The sequence below is a fragment of the Oryzias latipes genome, chromosome 22 (assembly GCF_053564925.1).
Source record: "Oryzias latipes strain Hd-rR chromosome 22, Olatipes_Hd-rR_3.1".
Lineage (NCBI taxonomy): Eukaryota > Metazoa > Chordata > Actinopteri > Beloniformes > Adrianichthyidae > Oryzias > Oryzias latipes.
In genome coordinates, this window is record NC_136258.1 from 2,704,219 (window position 1) to 2,724,990 (window position 20,772).

At 41.0% G+C, this 20,772-nt stretch overlaps 1 protein-coding gene across 3 annotated transcripts in view; it reads right to left on the bottom strand.

Annotated features, from left to right (window-relative positions):
* LOC144988994 (uncharacterized) overlaps positions 1-20,772 on the bottom strand; it is a 65,596-nt gene continuing 44,824 nt past the window's right edge. For 2 of the 3 annotated variants that reach the window (XM_078940535.1, XM_078940536.1), the window contains one exon: positions 16,872-19,224. In XM_078940535.1, the coding sequence (XP_078796661.1) occupies positions 17,995-18,885 (891 nt within the window). In that variant the 5' untranslated portion in view covers positions 18,886-19,224 and the 3' untranslated portion in view covers positions 16,872-17,994. Of the gene's footprint in view, positions 533-16,871; positions 19,225-20,772 lie in introns of those variants that run through there. The other variant, XR_013653112.1, reaches the window with a different exon arrangement.

The following is a 20,772-nucleotide window of genomic DNA, read 5'->3' on the forward strand; positions in this document are numbered from 1 at the left end:
AAGGGGTTGCTGAGCAGAGGTAGACATGTCCGCTGGATCTGTCCATGTTAAAATAAGGAAAAGGTGGTGGAAGACTGTATCCAAGTGTGGACACAAACTTGTACAAGTGAATTGATTTATCATGACTTGGCTGGAGAGAGGATGAAACACGGCTGGCACAGGGACTTGCAGGTGGTCAAACAGACAGATAGGCAGATAGACTGGCAGGAAGGCAGGCTAATAGGATGGACTTTCTGGAAGGGATCGTGCAAAAGTTAAGTTTTAGTAGATCTTTGATGCAACTAAATGTTAGAAGCCGAAGCCTGTTACCACAAGGTGAACAATAATCTGGTGCTGGTTAGATGTCCTCTTCAGAAAGAAATATTGTCCTTGATGGCCAGCAGGTGCTGATTGTGGGAATGAGCAGCAGGTGTTGTGCCCCTGGGGGAGGCATTGCCAAAGAACCACAACATTTTGGGGCCCGCGTTGTTCTGGGTGACACCTACCATGGACGCGGAATCTGGTGGAGGTGGGAAGGTTGGCTGGTTGGCTCCTACGAAATAAAAGTATGTCAATATAACTATTTAAAATCAGAAGGTTTAAAATTGTTGACTTATTTAGATGGCAAACAAAGCTGTCATATACACTTTCTAATTAATCAGGAAAGAAAAAAATGATAGAAAACATTGTCTTTTTATGTGCCCCTCAAACCTTGCTAGCTCTCTCAAAAAGGAATGGTTTGGTCATATCATTCCACAAGCAAGACTCTTCCCACTATGTTCAGCACAAATCAATTGTGTATAATGCCCCCAGAATAATCCAATTGACTTGAGAACCCTTGATGATCCCGAAGATAAAAAAGAATAATGACTTAGATTTTTCCATCTCTCAGGTGTCCTTGGGTGTTGTGTTCCTCCCTGACAGAGTAGTTGTCACACTAAACACTCCAAGCTTAATCATTAATGTGTTTTTATTTATTATTTAGTAACCTGCAGTCTGTCATGATGCACAAAGTAACTGAGGAAGATTGGAGAAGTTCTTCAGCAAAATAATGTGCTTTTGCCACGGGCTCATGTGACTGAGCACTTCATTTGTGAGAGGGGACGTCAGAAATTCCTTTCAGTGGGGAATAAATACCTTCAAATTACAAATGTACCTCCAGGCACAAACTGAAACTCAAGGCTTCAGTTTTCTGGGACAAAAACAATTAATTGCTTTTGGACAGGGAAGGGTTAAGATCAGATGCTGATAAATAGATTCAGCAGAAACAAGTTATACCTGCCATCCTACAATCTCCTATCAATTTAAATAAGAACCACAATGTTTTATAATAAAACATAAATGCCTTTTTTCAAAGAGTCTACCCGCTGTACAGTATTTAATACTGTTTAGCGTTTGCATTTTTTTTTGTTTTATTTTATCGTCTGAATTTTCATAACTTGGCAGAATACACATAAATTTGCCCTGATAGGCTGTACCAAGGGATATATCCCCCAAAATATTTGCCTCTTGATCAGTTCGGCACCTAAACCCCTTCATTGTGACAAGGTGGAAATCAAAAGAGGCGGAATATTTTCTGCTCGTTGGAATCAAATGGTAAAACTATGAGTTTTGTTCTTGGAAAATGGGAAAAACAAGCATCTAGGGAAAATTCTGTAGTAGAAAGTTGTGGGAACAGATTGAAAATTGAAATGCAAAATATCACGAGAAAGGCGCCAACCTAAGCGAACACAGCTGGAATTTTAGTGCTGCGCTGACTTCGAGCCGTGCAAATGACTACAAAACAATGCATTGTGAGAAACGGTGTCCTGACCGTTTTTGTAGTAAAAGTGATCAAATAAAATAAATTTAAATGCCTATTGATGAAAAAAATTGGCTACATACATTACAAAACATTAACATAATTATAAAAGTTTTAATAACAAAGATCATACTATGTGGGGAGAGGCATATTAAGATTCAATTGAAAGTTAAGGACAACTCCAATTTCCTGTTCTCGTTCAGTCTCGCTGCAGCTCAGCAATCGCCTTCATCTCAGGTGCCTTTCTCCCCGTGCAGCCGCCTGGTCTCGCCAACGATCCACCAACGAGGCCCTGGTTAATCTCAAGCACACCTGTTGTTGCATTGTCCACACGTATTTTAAATCTATCTAAGATTAAATCTTGTAATTGCTCACACATATTTAATGTTAAAGCCCAATTAGCTGTCACGCATCTAGGTGTGTGACATTTATTCTCCGCAGTGGACCCATCCCCTGGTGGGCGGTCAGCTGCAGACACAGCTGCGCTCAGGGACCATTTGGTTAGGGTTAATACAAGTTATGTTGCCGTGTGTAAACATAACCGTAATCATAACCTTAACCTTCCTCCGGGTCTGTGCGGCCAAGAAAAAAAGTTCAGCACTGACTGCATGTATTTAGAAAATTACGTGTGATTAGACACTTTCTAAAATGGAAAGTAAGGAACTCCTCCTGGTCTGGGAAGGGGGCTGACAAGTTTCCTGCTCTAAATGTTTCCCTGCTTAAAGCCCGGTCAATGTCACGCCCCCAAGAGTCATTTACCCCACCGTGATTGATTTGTTCTTCAGCTCCACACATAACCCTGACAAAGTGTCATATAAGGGCGGGGGCCGCAAAATATGATCTTCAGGACCTCAAATGGCCCGCGGGCTGCAAGTTTGAGACCCCTGGTCTAACCCAGCAATAGACCGTAAAAGGAGAAGCAACATTTAAAAAGTGAGTTTGTTTTTGTATTTTATTGTGCATATCTTCTGTTGGGTCTGACCATTCACACAACACACTGGAAGTGTCTGTCTCGTACCAACAGGTATCATGTTTAATGAAAAACAGGGCATTAATCAGTTCACCATTCAAAACAAAAGACTTATACCTACTCCCATAGCTGATCCAGAAACAACAATTTGATGACCCAAGTAATTGACTTTATTAAGGAATACATTTCTATTTCTACACTCCAACCAGATCAATCTTTCTGAGGCAAGTTGTTTATTGAATTGAATCAAATCGCGACCTATACCATTGAGAAAATAATTTCAAGATTGAATAAATCAGTTGTAATTGATCTTGGAAAATGGACTAGATGTGAGAAAAAGGTTCTGTTAAAATGCTACTACTCAGGAAATCCCACCCAGAGGGGTTACATGCAGAGAATGTGGAATGAATGGATGCTTCCAAACCCACAACAAGGCTAACTGCCAAACAACTGGTAGCCCAATGTTCTAACATTCACAAACGGCAATTCCTATCACAACTTGAAATTGAAGCAGTACAATATAATTGCAATACCAGAGCCGGAACAGCAGGTCAGAGAGGTGGCTATACCACACTCCCACTCTGAGCTTCTCTCTAAGAAAAGAACATAGCAACCTCCCTGAACAGAATCCAGTCTCCATCACAGTGGCAGACATCCAAGAAAGAGTCTCAGGTATGAAGAACTGGACAGCACCGGGCCCTGACATGATACATGCCTACTGGCTAAAGAAGCTTACCGCACTCCACGAGCGCCTGGCAGCACAAATGAACCAGCTGCAAAGAGATGGGACTCACCCCGAATGGCTAACAGAAGGGCGAACGATCCTGATCCAGAAGGATCCATCAAAGGGTGCAGTCCCATCCAACTACCCGCCAATAACCTGTCTCTCCACAACATGGAAGCTCATGTCAGGCATCATTGCAACCAAGATAAATAGGCACATGGATCAATACATGAGGAACACACAGAAGGGCTTTGTTAGAGACTCCAGAGGAGCCAAACACCAACTCCTGGTCGACAGAACAGTCGCTCAAGACTGTTCTAATAATGTTCCCTTTGGAATATTTTTATGTGGAAAACAAAAGTGGGCTGAACTTTTTGAAACTAAAATGTGAATGGATTTAATATTCATTCTTGTTGACCTGTTTGCATGTACACATACTGTATAATTTACACTTGATTATCTTGCAAGAAATACAAGAAATATGGAAAACTTCCCCATATGTATCTGAGTGACACTGGTCGAATTTTTGGCTAAAGATGTTCTGGATCGATATTAGGTCAGTGAATTTCATTGGTCAAAAATAACCAATGTTAACAATGAATCATATCAGCAACCACAAATTATGATATGAATCAAATCATTAAAATTAATTGTTACACCCTTAATAGAGACCAATGAGGTTGATGGTGAATGTGTAAAGAAAAATCCATAGAAGTCAATCACATCCATAATTTATTCCTAATAACTACGACCAGGGTCAGAAAGCACAAAGGCAAAGAGCGCCTTAAGGCCTGTTCACACCGGGACGAATTTCGCCGGCGATTTTCGCCGACGTTTAACACTTCGTGACTAAACAAAGGGCACCAATGAGAGTGTGCACACCGACGCGAAAAAACGCCACGCGTCAAAGCGTCAAAAAAAAAAAAACGCCTTGGGTTCGTTTTTTTTTTTTTTGACGTGTCGCGTCGAAATCTATTCGACCAATGAGAATGGCGCTTTTGCACACGTGTCTGGAGCTTCTGAAGTTACAGTAAAACACAACTTGGGGGCGCTCAAACACAAAACTGCCTTGCTGAGCACACATACCAGCGAAGAAGATAGACGCCAAGTAGCGTCTACACTGCCGCGAAGAAATAATGACGGACATTCTTAAATATCCCCAAACCAAGCACCAGTTGGAGCTACTGGTCCTTGAAATATTCATGTTTTCTTTGTTTGATTCTGACAAGCACGTAAATACTTGCCCTGTTCTTCTGAGTGAAAAGCGACTTTAAGAAGCGTAAAGTTGCGCAGCGCCACCTTGTGTACAGGAGTATTTCTGTTTACATTAAGCGCCATCTAATGTCAGGGAATGAAATTGCATGTTCACTCGGCTCATCGTCAGCGAAAATCGCCTGGGTGTGAACACAAAAACCGTGGCGAAAAACGCTGGCGAATAACGCCTGGCGAATATTCGTCCCGGTGTGTACGGGCCTTTACAGTCTCAGAGGGAAGAGGCAGACACATCAATGTAATCATTTAGGATCAAACAATCTTACACAGAAAAAGGCTGATGGAGGGGTTTAGAGACAAAAACTGTCAGAAAAGCAAAACGAGGAACAGGTTATTTAGATAATAGGCTGGTAAACTGAGGGAGCAGAGAAACTAGCATCTGACAGAAGGCTGCAGAGTATTAGGGAGGACTAATAGAACCTGTTGGCCCAAATGTTTCACATGTTAGTCAATGTTATGTTTTTACCACCATTGTAAGGTGCAAGCTCAGATTGAACTGTAATCAAACTAACAGTGAAGAGAGTGCTTTTTGATGGTCCTTGGGATAAATACGGGCAGACCTTGTATCAGAAGAAATAAATGCCAAGTAAAGAAAAAGACAGGCTTTAACCTGCAGAAACTTGATGGCATTCCAACCCTTTATGACGATAACAGATTTGGCCAGAGCCATAGGGACGCACTTTTACTTCCTGCGCGTAGAAGTGTGAAGACAGGTCAATGTGATTAACAAAGTGCTGCTTACAGTATGAATGCTTTGTTTGATCTATTATTCAGAGCCCATTTTGTCATTTAAAGCATGCTCTAGTCTAACAATGTAATGTTAAAATATTTAACATTGGACACGAAAAAGCCTAGCGTTTGCCTGACTGTTGGCAGCAGCTATCACAAATGGTTCTGCACCAGAAACAGGTACAAGTATTCATCGATGTCTGAAGTAATGCAGCATCAGCATCTCTCTAGTCTATAGAGACTCAACCTTTCTTTTACACATTACGCTTTAAAAATCCTGAAATGACAAAACCACCCTCTGTCATTTATTTTTAGTTTCTTTTAGAAAATAATCACTTTTGTTTTAAAAATACATATAATTCTGTTGTTGCAGTTATTCCCATTGCATCGTAACCCTACTCTTAAGGCAAATCCTTTCTTCTTTAGAGCTCCAAATCTGAGAATAACTTTACTAGACTTCCTATACCTGGCTGTTTTAAATGTGCAGAGTTTTTTTCTTGTGATGCACAAACAACCGGTTGTTTCATTGATTTCATTTAACATTAATATCCCTTTGAATCTATTTTGGTTTATTATATTGAGTATTATTATTTATCTCAGTGAGGACTTCATTATTGGTTTATAACATTTACCGACCTGGAAGAATAACTATGGAGGGGTAAAGTGGTAAGTGGAGTAATTTTATTTATTTATTTGTTCCGGTCTGTGTCATTTGAGGACTGTGCTGCAGGGGTTTTCAGTTAGATCAGAGTATCTTTTCAATCAGAAACAACTTCAGCTTATCAAATAAACTCAAATTAAACTTTAATAAAAAAAATTAAAAAAGCACTTCTCGTGTCTGCACAACTCAAAGAGCTTAAACATACAAAACAAAAAACATACAGAATATTACAATTAAAACCCAGCCTACCCTTCACCTTTCCCACTATGAAAGTATTTTTTTCCTGATCCTGTGGGTGCATCCCAACCTGCCAGTAGCCACTGGCCAGGTCAAGGGTGGAAAACCACTCTGCCCGACTCAAACTGGTCAAAGTCTCCTCTATCCTTGACAGCGGAAAGGCATCTTTGTGGTTCACTGCGTTTAGCTTCCTGTAGTCCACACAAAAACGCAAAGTTCTATCCTTCTTTCTTACTAGGACTATTGGTGCTGCCCAAGGACTTTTACTCTCCTTAATCACACCCCTTTCCAACATACCGGCAAGCCGTGAGGTCATCACGTTGTAGAGCGAAGGTGGAAGTGCTCTAAACCTCTCACGAACTGGCAAGGAGTCTCTGGTGTGAATGCGTTGTAGGACTGCATTTGTACGACCAAAGTCCTCCACAAGGGGATGTGTGGGATCCCCTTGCACTTTCCTCCTTGGATCTCTTATAATTCCCTCTTAATAAGGAGCAGGTGTTGCTAAACAGGGGGGGGGGGGGGTGTCAAGTTTGTAACAGACATCACTGCAAAACATGCAAAAAACACACTTGTAAAATCATGCAATCCACCAATCTGCCACACAAGATCACACAGCCCAAAGCTGGATCACAGGCTTGAGCAGAAAGAGTATCAATCAAATGGAGTCCAGGCAGAGCCAAGAAATAGAACATGTTCTTTATTAATTTTTTGTTTAGGAAGCAGCTTAGTGTCCTAAAGCCATAGAGGCCTTCTATCCTCTATTGACCCACAGTTTTTCTGTCACATGTTAACTGCCTCATCTTGTAATTGAGTAAAAACCTTGAGCTTGGTCTTGATGATGCATCTTGCTGATGTTTTTGGAAGTGCTGGTGTCTGCTTTGCCCTTCCTTTGGGGAAGTGTTTAATGAACAGGTGAAACAGAAAGCTGGAGTCTGAACATTAACAGGCTGCAGGTCAAGATGGTGTCAACCTCAGAGTCTAGAAGGCTTACACAGACCAACTATGTGGGATTCTGCTGTGCTTCCTCAATCAAAGATTGACCCAGAAGAAGGTTACAGTGCCATCGAAGACATCTTGCCTTGATACAGTTCCTGACTAATCTAATCAATCTGACCCCAACAACAGAAGAGCTGCTGCTCTATTATCACCAATCATAAATCTCTTGAAGAGACTTATAATGGTCATGTTCAACAGGCTCCTTTTGCAACTGCTTTGATGCAGTTTTCTTATTGTCACAAATCACGTTTGGCAGCAACATTTTACCAATTTGAAAACCGGTATAGCATTTTCAGCAACCAGTTTCAGCATTCACACTTTAATTAACACGGTATAGACATTTTTATACATTTGGATTTAATCTCTTACAGAAGCAGCAGGTTTTGTTTGTACTAGTTGCAGAGATTAACGTCAATACCTTTGCTTTGACTGGATATGCACTGATAGTTTATAGAAGGAAAAAATCTTTAAATTAGTTACTTTGTAACCACCTAAACTGCTCAAATATGTTAGTTTTGTTAAAGATGTGGAAATAGTGAAGTACAAATGTTCTGGTATAATGTGATGGGAAAAAACAAAATATCAACAACAAATTTTCTTTATTTACTTAGTTCAAACTCTGTAAGCTTTTTTTTAGAAGTACATTAGGTTTATAAAATAAATGACAGCACATGTTTATTTATGTTAATACATTAAAATATTGAAATGTAATAAATCCATAAAGGTTAAAGGCTTGTAACATGTCTCAAAATGATTGTATGAAGGAAGAAGTAAAGAAAGAATTTGAAAAAAGGATATGATGGTTATGTAAGGGTTAATGGCCGACGACGTGTGCGTTATTACTTTTTAACGCACGCCGTGGAAGCACGGTTGTTAGTCACAGTTTTTAGTCCTTATGTCTTGTTTTTTTTCCGATTTGGACTATTTGTGACGCATCACGACACGTGTCTGCAGCTGTGAACACCGACCAGAGTCTGTTATGGGATGGAAAGTTTTTCTGGAAAGATAGTCCATGACGATCTCGTGGGGGACACGTGAGCGCCCAAAAAAGAATAAATCCTTTTATCCCCCTAGACTAAAACCCCCATTGCAGTGTAAAATTTATTAAATCCGCGTTAGGGCGCCCCTATTATCCTGTCGCCTTGCTGCTACGATGACCGTATGTTGCGCTGTCTGTGTAGAACACGCTGGAGGAGGGGGGGTTGCACGCTGGGGAAAACAACGAACAGGTGGAGAGGCGGGGGCGGGGCTTAGACTCGCCGCTTATGATTCCAGACAAACTAACAGCTGCTTCCTAATAAGAAATAGTTGTCATTCATCAAATACATCATTTATTGGGTTTACTGGATTTAAAGAAAAAAATAGAAAGGAGTCTGCATCAAAGTGAATTTGTTTCCATCATCTTATTCATCTTAAATCTGGTGTTTGACAGATAGAAAAGTCTATTCAAGGTTGTGGAAAATGGACAAAAGATCAAAGCAAACATCACGCTTATAGAGAATACAAATAATCAAATTAAATAATTCAATAAATATCCTGACAGCATTTTGAATCCATACAAGTTTTGCCAAACGAACTATCGTGATATATTTTTCTAACACATCTAGTGTTGCGGCTCCCTGTGCTTTCATCTCAGTGGGAAACTGATCCAAATGTGTTCAGACCCCTGGTCTAACACATCCACATGCATTCCAGGTCTGTATCATAACATTCTCATGTATGTAAGCAAAATGTATTGTTAAAAAAGCAATGTTGTTGCATAATGAGGAAATAAAACACTTTATGTTCTTAATTTGTTATTTATTTATTTATTTTTCTTCCTCAAAGTATCAATAAGAGTATCGTTAAAATTCCGGATCTATAAGCAGTATCAATAAGAGTAGTAGTACCGTTAAAACCTTAACGATACCCATCCCTACTTCTGACCATGACCATGGGGGGTTCCTTTCTGCCAGTGCTTAGTTATAAACTTTACTTAAAATAAGTATCCGTTTATTTGAGAAGGTCTTTTAGTATTCTCCTGATAGCCCGTCCACACCAGGTGTTTTGCCATTTTTAAGTTTAAAAGTTTTCTTTCTAATTTCTTTCTCTGTTTTTTTCAGACTTCTTATATGTGCCTCCTCCTGTGATAGATTGGTCAATTTGGTTGATTTCAGAAATGCCTCATGGCAGCTGTTCTTCCTGATAAAAACTTTGATAATTATTAGCAAATGCTTTGGGAATGTTGCTAGGTTACGTAATTTTATTTTACCCACCACTCTACTAGACTGAACTTTTTAGAATTTAGAACTTTTTAGAATTGAAAGCCAACAGTCAGCTTGCCCTATGCCCATGTTAATAATATTTCCCATTTGTAAAGAGGAGAGCTGCTCCTTCTGCTTTGTATGTTAGCAGATCATCTCTTTATGGTTAAAATAGATATTTTGATTTATAAAAATGGCCACCCGCCTTTTCCTTGTCCACCCACTCTGTCTTTAGTTTCAGATGTTACTTTTCTGACACGTTTCCTGGATCATTGGGATAGAACAGTGTCTCGTTTTCAATTGATAAAAATTTGTCTTGCTTTTCATCAGGGTGCTAATACCTTTTACGTTCCAACTAATGCAGTTTAGGCTGTTCATGAAATGGCTATATATAGTATTTCTATGTTTTATTCTACCCCTTCAATTTTAAACACAAACCTACAACTTATAGAACTCTTGTCAGTATCCACACAAGAACCGTAGCCCAAAACTAATCTCAACACTGAAAGAACAAAAGATATAAAGCAGAACATGTCTCTTAGAAACTCTCAGAGTTGAAGCAGTTGCTCCATTTAAGGTTTTATCACTCGCTGTTAGTACTCAAGTTCCCTAACTTCGGATTTGAACTTTAACATGAAAAGAAAATGGTCGGCTCATCCATGGAGATGCTAATGCATGCTTTCATCATGAGTAAAATTGATTATTGTAACGCCCTGCTAGCTGCTCTTCCAAAAACCAACATTTGGAACCTTCAGCTTCTCCAAAATTCTGCTGCACGAGTTCTCACAAAGACCTGGAGGGGGGCTCACATCACCACAATTCCTGCATTGGCTCCCCATAGGCTTCAGGACTGATTTTAAGATACTTCATAGTTTTTAAATGTCTTAACGGTCTTGCGCCTTCTTATTTATCAGATCTTTTAATAAAGTATGAACCCTCACAGACCCTGAGATCCTCTGGCACTGGTCTGTTAACCATTCTGATTGTAAAAACCAAAACCTATGGAGAAGCATCTTTTCAACATAGAACAGTCTGCCAGAGGACCTGAGAGCCGCAGAGAGCATTGAAGTTTTTAAAAATAAGATCCAGCTTTATAACCTGGCTTTCAGCTAAATTGTAACTACCTTTATTTATTAATTTTTTTTGTATCCATTTGATCTTGTTTTATGTACTTACACTAGATTTTTAATGTCTTATTTTAAGTTTAATTTACCCTATTTCAATGTTTTACTGTTTATTGCTTTGATCAATAAGTTTACTTTTTCATTCTCATTTTGGACCTCCCCCTCTGGGTCGGCTGCTGTTCAGCCTCTGTGGCTCTGGGTGGGAAACTGCATCACTGCTTAGCTGTGGTGGAGCGGTCCCCACCTGTGATGCTGCATTTGGCTGGTTATGCAGCTGTTCACAGAGGGAAGTTCCAATTATTAGTGTTTCCAACATCTTGTTTTCGTGCTCAGCCTATTTCTCATTGTCTTTCCCCATCAGTTAGGGGGGTGGGAGGTGTGAAAGAAGGTGGGGGGTTTTGTGTAGGTAAGGGGGAGGGGGGCCCTATTTTTACATTTTTGATTTTTGTGCTTGTTTACTTTAATTTTCATGCTTGTTTTTATATTATTTATTTTGTTTTGTTTTAATCTAAAGCACTTTGTGTTATACTTTTATATGAAAAGTGCTTTAGAAATAAAGTTTGATTTGATTTGATGAGTCATTAATCTCCACTGAAAAAAGCTTTAGCATCGGCACTGGTTAGCTTCGCTGCATCTCTTGTGTGTTTTCCTCCCACAGTATTCCCTCTAGCGAACCAGCTCGTGTTCCATCTTCTCTCTTTCGTCTACTCGGACCTAAACTCCAAGCGCCCTCACCAATGGGGCAGCAGCTGAAAGTGATGAGTCCATCTTCTCTCCTTCCTCCCTGAAAAGCTTTAGCGGCGCTGGGTAAACACACTTGGCTTTGATATTTTTCTCCTTCAGTTGTTTGACTGCTCCATGTAACTGAGCACCCCTTTTTTGTAGATTCCAACAGATTTTTCGTCGTTGAATTGGTGCGAAGCTCCTTTTCTCCACATCAGGTGTAGGTGGTTTATGTTGATTGCGTAAGATCTAACTGTTGTAAAGTGTAGCATTTCAGCACATAGCTGCTTTTCTCAGCTTTAGAATTAGCTGGAATTACGCCAGTTGTGTAAACAGTTGAGGAATGACAGTAGTCAATAGAATGTTGACACTGGAGCTAAAGCTCAACTGTTTACACAATTAACGTCAAAGACTTAAAAACCATTACAATAATGAAGTGGTAGACTGTGCATTACACACCTGGGACTTCAGTAGTGCTCCGTCTGAATCACTCAACCCCTCATTAACTATTTTACGATGCAGAAACGAGCTCTGCGTTGCATTTTGAAAATTCCTGGAGCCAAAATAAACTGAATAAACAAAACAGTATAAAAATCTCGCTATGTAACTACAGCCAGCAAAAAAAATTGAAAAAAACACACATAAATTTGGAATATTATTCATTATTTTTATCATTTCACTCATCAAGAAATCCGATTTTCTGAAGACCAAACCCATCTTCCTCTATTTCCTTCGACCACCCTGTCATGTAGATTATCGCCCTTCAGTTCCATCAAGAAGTCCTTTTCCATCATCCGTGCTGAGAGTCCAGTCTGTCCAGTTCTTCATATTCCCTTTAGAGCTGGAAATGTCCGCTCGACAGATACAGTGGACACGGTGACGGTCAGCGCCAAACACACAAATCTGTACAGCTGCTTCACGATTCACTCAGATTTTTCTGATGAAGGAAGTCAAGGAGATCAAAGGGAGATTTACCACACATTACAGTCAGCTCTGTTTTTAACTGAGACAGATTGAAAAGTGCTCCGTGGCTCTGTGTCTAACCGGACAAGGCTGCATGTAGAAAATGTTTCCTATATTCCTGAAACTTCTGTCCAATCAGAAGTTCTGAAAACTGAAAACTAGAAGGCCCTGCTGACAACAATTCAAAATCTGATTGGGTGAAAAGAAATGAATGGCCGACATTGATTTTGCATTACAGGATGTTCAGAATGGATAATGAAGGCCTCTTTAGCTCTGACCCTGCCTGGCAACAAAAGACAGCTGAAATGCGATTGGTTAAATGCTCCAATGTGAAAATAAGTCTGTCTGGAAGCAGCATAACCATCATAAACACAATAAAAGGGAATGGACAGACCATTTGGAATGATTTAGTGAGTATGCATGTACAAAATAGAATTAACTCTATTTTGACTTAGATATTTTTAGGCCTTTATAAGCAGCCCAGGCAATCCATTGTGGCTCTAGTTTTTAGCCTGCTTATTGTTGTAAGACTGTACCACAAAATTGTTGGTTTTTGAACATCCCAAGGACGCGTCAAACAGAACTGAACACAGAGCTAATGAAGATCTGTCAGTCGTAATTTACACAATACATTTTGAGTTTAAACTCTGAAAAAGCTCAAAGCATCTACAAAGCACACTTCATGCTGTGATAAATGCACTGCTTGGGTGTCCCCTCTCTTTTCAGGCATCAGTCAGCAGCAAATAAACAGCACTTTTGGAACAAGAAGTGACCCTAAAAATCCACTAAGCAAGGTCCAAAAGTTTAGTGCACCTAAGTTTTGTGCTGGTGCACCTGAGGCAAACAGTTAGGCTAAGTGGTGCATGTAGATGGTCTAGAACAGTGTTTCCCAACCCTAGTCCTCAGGGCACACTGTCCTGCATTTTTTCAATCCAACTCTGCTCAAACATACCTGCCTTTTGATGACTGTCATTGTCAGGCTGATACAGAGCCTGATGTTGAGCTGAATCAGGTGTGGATAAGCAGGGCAACATGGAAAACACACAGGACCAGGGGCCTCATTTATAAAACTTTGCGTAGGATTTGCGTCAGAAGTGGCGTACGGATGAAACATAAGACGTGCGTACGAACAGAAATATTCGGATTTATAAAACCGTGCGCACGCACATCCTACGCATCTTTCCCTTAATAAATCACAACCGATTCTAAATGTAGCGCAGCTTTTGCGGCTTCATAACACGCCTATAGTTGCCCATAAATAGTCCGTGAAACGCCCACAAATGAATATTCATTGATTGCGAAACCATGGCAAACACAGAGAGGAAATCAAAGAAACGTAACCTCACTCAATGTGAAGTAGAAGTTATCGTTGGCGAGGTGGAAAAGAGGAGAAAAGTGTTGTTTGGAGGGCAAAGTGTGGGCATTACTAATGCCAAAAAGGCACGTGAGCGGCAAACGGTCGCAGACGCCGAAAATGCTGTAGCCTCACAACCTCGGACCGTGGCCGAAATAAAAAGCCAGCAGAGGTCCAACAGGACGGCTGGAGGAAGTGGGAACCGGCTCATAAGCCATTCGTCCTCGTTTGCCAGCAAGTCTCCTTGCTGTCTAAAGATGCGTTCAGTCCGAATTCTTCCATTTGCCACATCTTCTAAGAGCGCAAGATCAGCCATTGTGCGTCATTACGCATTGTGATGGGGCATTTTATTTCCCTCCATTTAATTACATCTGACAAGCTACAGATGTCGGTAATAATCGACGTGGAAATGGGAAATTGATCAGCAAATGTAATTTCTTGTTGCTTTCTGAATGGTTGAGACATAAGCCATACATTGTTTTATCAAAAATAAAACAAACTAAAGGCATATGCATGAATACCATAATTCCATAGCTTATGAAGAAATGTTTTACTATGTAAACAACTTTCCCCAGTGGACAATAAGTACGTCTGTCCGTCCGTCCGCACGCCCGCACCTATATCTGCTCTGCCAGACGGACACATTGAGGAGAATATCAGTTTTGTACATTATTTCGTTCTGTTAACTATATTATTTATGAGGATGAATTGCACAACATGCCAATATTGCAGAACATATTTCACTTTTCTTTCTGCAAATATGTGTTCATTTGAATTTCTGTTGTAATTTTCGTTTGATTTTTTTTTTGTTTGTTTCACTGCTGATCGGTCCAACGGGTGTTCGTGTAGGCTGTTAATTGTAAGACTTGCTTTGTGAAGTCTTCATGTTATTTCTGAGAGGCAGGATTGTCATTTTCACTTTCACGTGTTTCTTCCATCTGCCGACGGTGTCGCCGTTTCTCATTTCACCCGTTTTTGTGCGTACGCCTGGGTCAGAGCTTGCGTGAAGGACCGCACATTTTCCCGTCAAGTTTCCTTTTTTATAAATCTCAACTATTGCGTAGAGAGTGGCGTACGCCTTCTTTTGTGCGTACGCAACGTTTATAAATGAGGCCCCTGGTTTGGGAAACACTGGTCAAGAATTCTGCTCAACATAATGAGGCATTACTCACCTCTGACCTCCTGACCCGCACCCCACAGACCTAAAGCCTTATGCTACGTACGCACTGGACATGTGATTGAACACACTGACAGCATGTTCTTTAAAGCAGTTTAGCTTATGATGTTTACACTGGACTGTCGCTACCCGATACTAGATCATGGACTCAGAGTTGGAGAATGGAGAAGGCTTAGTGTGAAAGGTCGAAGCGGTGCAAATCTTGTTAATCTTGCTCCAGGATTTTTCTTTTACAACTGAATTCAGATCTATAAAAGACTTGGTGTCATAGAATTTCAGTCAGAATTACTAATTTCTCTCCCATGGCGATCAGACAGCGACCCTTCCTTTTGTGATCACTTGCTAAATGGTTTGCACTTCCGTGAATGAAAAAGGATGCCATTCATACCTCGATACCAAATCCTGGTCCCAGATGGGTCAGAGTTCAACTTGGTAACTTTCAATGTGTGTTATATGGCAGCATGGTTTGTTTAAAGAGCCTAAAAACATATTTAAAACCTGAGTAGTAATGCATGAATGTGAGAGGTTTGAACGCAGACGCCCAAAACACACATTCACGTGCATTTACATACACTTTTGATTTAAAGTGGTCGCTAGACTGCACATTGCTGAGCCCAAGGTGAACACAGCATTAGTCATGTGTAATTGTATAGCCCTGGACCCATGCTGGAGGTTTTCGTGTTGACCGAGCCCGTAGAGCAGGGGTCGGGAACCTTTTTTGCCGAGAGAGCCATAAACGCCACATATTTCTAAATGTAATTTTGAAAGAGCCATACAATAATGTAGCGTCCCTTTACCACACTGAGGCACGGAGACTTAACCTCTTTTAGGGTTCTTTATTCTGGTTACTATAGACCACAGAAAACGCCGTATAATTCAGCAACTCCTGAATCTCTCCCGCTGAGACGAGAGAGAGCGCTTCTCCCAACTTTATATTCCCCTGCTCCCGCTGCAGCCCTCCCATTTCCCTTAGTCGGCCCATAGCTGAACCCCATTGGTCCAGATTACCTAACAACAGGCTGAGCGACAAAACTGAGGGCCAATCAGATCTCTGCTTGATGCGTTCAATGAACTCCAGAACTTGTAACACGGCCCAACAGCCAAGTTAAACTCAGTCCGCAACAATATGTTTAAAACTAAATATACAAATGAATGTGTGCATTTGATGTAATTTCAACATTTTTAAAGTACAATAAGTCTGTGGATTATTTTTAATAACTTTGTTATGCTGTTGCTAATAAATGATGAGTATTTCTCGTGGTAGTTCTGCTGATGGTCTAGTCTGGTTGATACGTGGTGAGTTTCTGCTTCATGCAGGCGTTGAGACTTTAAACGTGATCGTAGGTCTGAATGTTCTGTAGATGTGACAAAGACTGCTCACATGCAGACGGGGAGCCAAACACACACTCACACGCCGCAGTGAGTGACGGGCAGCGGGTTTTACGTTTTTACAATCCCTGCGCGATTCACCTGCTGTCCCCACAACCCCCCCACCCTCTGCTTTCTTCCTCACACATCCCGTCCCCGCATCTGCGCGCTCTTTCTCAGAGACGGGAGCGCGCAGTTTTAGGCACGGCAATTCACAGGTTTCCAGTTGGTACTCTGTGTAATAATAGATAAAAGTAAAGTGATAGCGCTGGCGCTGATTTTTCTCTCCAAGCACCGATACTACTCCGCTCTTCTGGCATCGCATCGCGCCCGAGAAGGACTGGTCTACTGAAAAAAAAAAGTATAATTAAAGATTTGTCTGCGAGCCACATGTGACCATCAAAAGAGCCATATATGGCTCGCGAGCCATAGGTTCCCGACCCCTGCCGTAGAGGATAGTAGAGAGGATTGCTTGTTTCTTAAACGAAGGGCGCAGGTGTGTGCTGCAGTTCCGTTGAGCCTCTTACAGCCACCCTAAGGAATGTTGTTTAAAACATAATGTTTATAATCATCCACAGGCATCTTCATTTCAGTTAATTACCCTCAGTGTATATATTTGTGTATAAATGTGTATGGTTTTCGAGTTTTTACACTGGTACAATGTCATTCTCAAAATAAGTAAAATTACATATAGAACACAAGATGTTTTTCCGTTGTAAAAATAAGTAGTCTTGCCCTTATAAGACAAAATGAAATCTTGAAATGAGTTACAAACTCTTATTTTAAGTATATTTTTCTGGAATTTGAAAATTTGTCTTTATATAGCTGTGTTTTGCTAAAAATGTTTTATATTTTATAGTAGGTAAATTTACTCCAAATATATTTAATTTTATGCTTTAAAAGTCCATAATTTCTGGAACATATTCATCTCAAAGAAAAATAGAGTGACACATTTCAAGATAATTATCAACATTTTTTACATATATGTATGTTAACTTTAAAACTATTGTCCTGCTGTTGTAAAATACATTCCTAGCGTGTTCAGAGATAAAAATTAATTTCAATTTTCTATAAATAAGCAAGTCTGTTTCTTGAAACAAGAGAGCTAACCATTCACAAATTAAACTTCAGATTTACAATATGTAAAGTAAAAACTTGTTTCATAAAAGTTACTTGGAGGTTCGTTTTGTCTTATACCAAGTGCAACTAAGTCAAAGAATAAGTCAAAGTCAGCTTTAATGTCAAATATGCTGCATACACATGAAATACAGCACAGATAAGTTGCTTTCCTCTAACAGTTATAATGAGGAGAATAACAGCCATCTGAATAGTGCAAAAGAGCAATGAGATGGTTAAAGTGACAAGAGTTCTAAGAACCTCTGACAGCCTGGCTCAGTGAGAGGTTGAAGATGTCGGTGATGACATCTGTCAGCTCATCAGCACAGTTCCGCAGGACACAACCAGGAATGTTGTCAGGTCCTGGGGCTCTCTGTGGTTTTATCCTTCCCAGTGAGCGCCTCACGCTGTCACGTGATAGCCTCAGCACCAGGTCACTGGGAGGGGGAGGAGTCTTCTGTGCCGGGATGCTGTTGTCTGCCTCAAAGCGGGCAAAGAAGGTGTTTAGCTGGTCCAGCAGAGGGGATGAGTTGTCGCAGGCCTGTGGGGCGGGCTTGTTATCCGTGATGGTTCCTGGTGAAGCGGTCAGCCATCCTCCTGGAGTGCTCCCTCTTGACCACCCTGATGCCTCGTGACAGGTTGGCCCTGGCTGTTCTTAGACCAGCCTCATTCCCAGCTCTGAAGGCAGCGTTCCGTTCCCTCAGGAGTCTGTGGACGTCTCCTGTCAGCCATGGCTTTTGGTTGGCTCGAAGGGTGATGGGTTTGGTGACTGTGACATCGTCAATGCACTTCCTCGTGTAGGATGTGACAGTCTCTGTGTACTCCTGGTGATCAGTGATGTCATTATAGATGCCTGCTTGTTTGAATATACTCCAGTCAGTGGTGGCAAAGCAGTCCTGTAGAGCCTCAGTAGATCCCTCAGGCCACACCCGAACCACCTTTTTAGCTGGTCTGACGGCTTTGACCTTTGGCCTGTATGCTGGCATTAGCATGACAGTGGTGTGGTCTGAGGCGCCCATGTGGGGGAGGGGGAGGGCTTTGTAGGCTCCACTGTGTGGGGTGTAAACATTGCCCAAGATGTTTTTACCTTTTGTGGGGAAGTTGATATGTCCATGGAGTTGTGGAAACACGCTCTTGGGGTTTGCGTGGTTGAAGTCCCCGGCCAGGATGAGGAAGGCATCAGTGTGTGCTGTCTGCTGCTCACTGATGTGCTGGTGTAGTTCATACAGAGCCTCACTCCTGTTGGTGGTGGAGCTGGGAGGGATGTATGCTGCTACCAGCAGTATGGAGCTAAATTCTCTCGACAGGTAGAATGGCCGGCATTTAATGATCATAAACTCAGCCAGGGGGGAGCACTGTTGATAGACCAATCTGGCATTCCAGCACTGGGCATCCCTGATGTAAACACACAGTCCTCCACTGCGGCTCTTACCCCCCTCGACAAGCATCCTGATGGCCCAGAAGCATGCTAACCTGGCTAGCTGAATGGCAAAGTCCGGGACGTTGTCTGTTAGCCACGTTGCCACAACGACAAAGACACAGCACTTACTTGCAGGCTTGGACGATGTGCGGGGCAGGCAGATATAGTCCAGTTTATTGTCCAGAGATCGTACTGGGCTGGCCGGTTAGGACTAGCTGTTAGCCTAGCACGGATGCCTCCACGCTTCCCTCTCTTTTGCTTCTTCATGGACCGCCTGTGGCGCCTCCACTCTGTCCGAAGCAGACCACAGTCACGTAGCTCAACTGGTACATTCCTCCGAAACAGTGGCTCCGTCGGTGAGCAGAACCTGTATGTGCACATTCGGTTAAAACAATTAAACCCAGTTAAAACTTAAAAACACAAAACCCAAACCCAAAAACACAGGATACACCCAAGATTGGGGGAGGGAGGAGCCGCTGCGTGTGCACGCCACCAGTCAGTCAGTTGTAAAAAGTAAAAATTTAAACTGGAAACAGGACCAAAATAGTTGGTGAGATTTTCTTTTACTTTATGTAATCGTTTTTTCATGATCAATTTCATTTATTGGGTTTTAAATGCATTTTGGGCCCTAAACTACCAGTTCCTGACACATAAAGACCAAACTAAAATCAACAACCAGATTTTTCCCAAAGAAAGAATGCTCTCCACACAAAATAACAAAAGAAAAGAGTGCCCTTCTGGTACTTCTCTGTATCTTTTAAAAATGACTTTTACTTCTATAACACAAGACAAAAACTGTTCAACCAGTTGCTTGGGTTTTTTTGTAGCTTATTTCCTGTTCATTAATCAAAGGTAATCAAGGTTATTTTACTTGTCTCCATGTAAAGATCGAAACTTTACGAAAAAATCTTAAACTGCAGTTTTATTCCTTTGCATCTAAGTGCTTTAACATGCATATTGTGGTGTTAGACAGTAACCAGATAGGGAGGATACATCCATCTTACTTCTATCAATAGCTTTTTTTGCTGAGAAACAGCTGCTAAATCCCAACTCAGATGGGCAGAAAGAGCCATTACTTACTCATCTTCAATAACTCTTGACAAGTTCTTATAAAACATTCAATATTTTCCACATGATTACTGAGAGACACAAGTTCTCACTGTGACTCTTGGTGACAATTATTATAGAGGGGTGAGGTTAGAATGGGCACAGTGAGAAGTCTGGCATTTTCAATTTTCATTTTTCCGTCCAATGCAGTTTTGTCACGACTGTATTACCAAAAATTGTTCTTGTCTGTATTTTTGTCTCTCCAGAGTTATTTTGAAAAGAGCACAAGCATTTGATACAGCATTCAGGCCTCACGCTCTCAGGTAGACAACAGTAAGAAGACATGCTTCAAAGGTGGTGAATATGACGACAACGTTCACCTGAAAATTCCTTTCCTACCTACATTTCTTTGGGCTAATTTCGGAAAGAAGATTTCTGTTATCAGCCCTGAACAGATCCAGTAATGAAAACGCGTCTCTGAAGCTCCTTTTGTTTCATTTATCAGACCTTTAGCTACAACAGATATTAGAGAATTATGCTCTGATTTTTTGTGTGTAGAATGATTCAAACAAAAATGAATGAAGAATGCAGCATATGGATATTTTTTGTATCATTGTCTGGCATGTATTATAGATTGTGCATGTCCAAAGTCCGGTCCGTGGGCCAAATGTAACATGCAATGAAATTCTTACCAGCCTTTCATAAAAACAAAAATATGCGGCCCCCAGCACTTTTTAAAAACTGCTTGTAGGATTTATTGATGGCGGTTAGCTGAATTTTTACCCTTCTGTAACACTTTCTAGGTCATTTCCAAAATATCAACTGTATATAAAAAAGGAAAGTTGACAGTGAGAGGCCACCGCTTCCA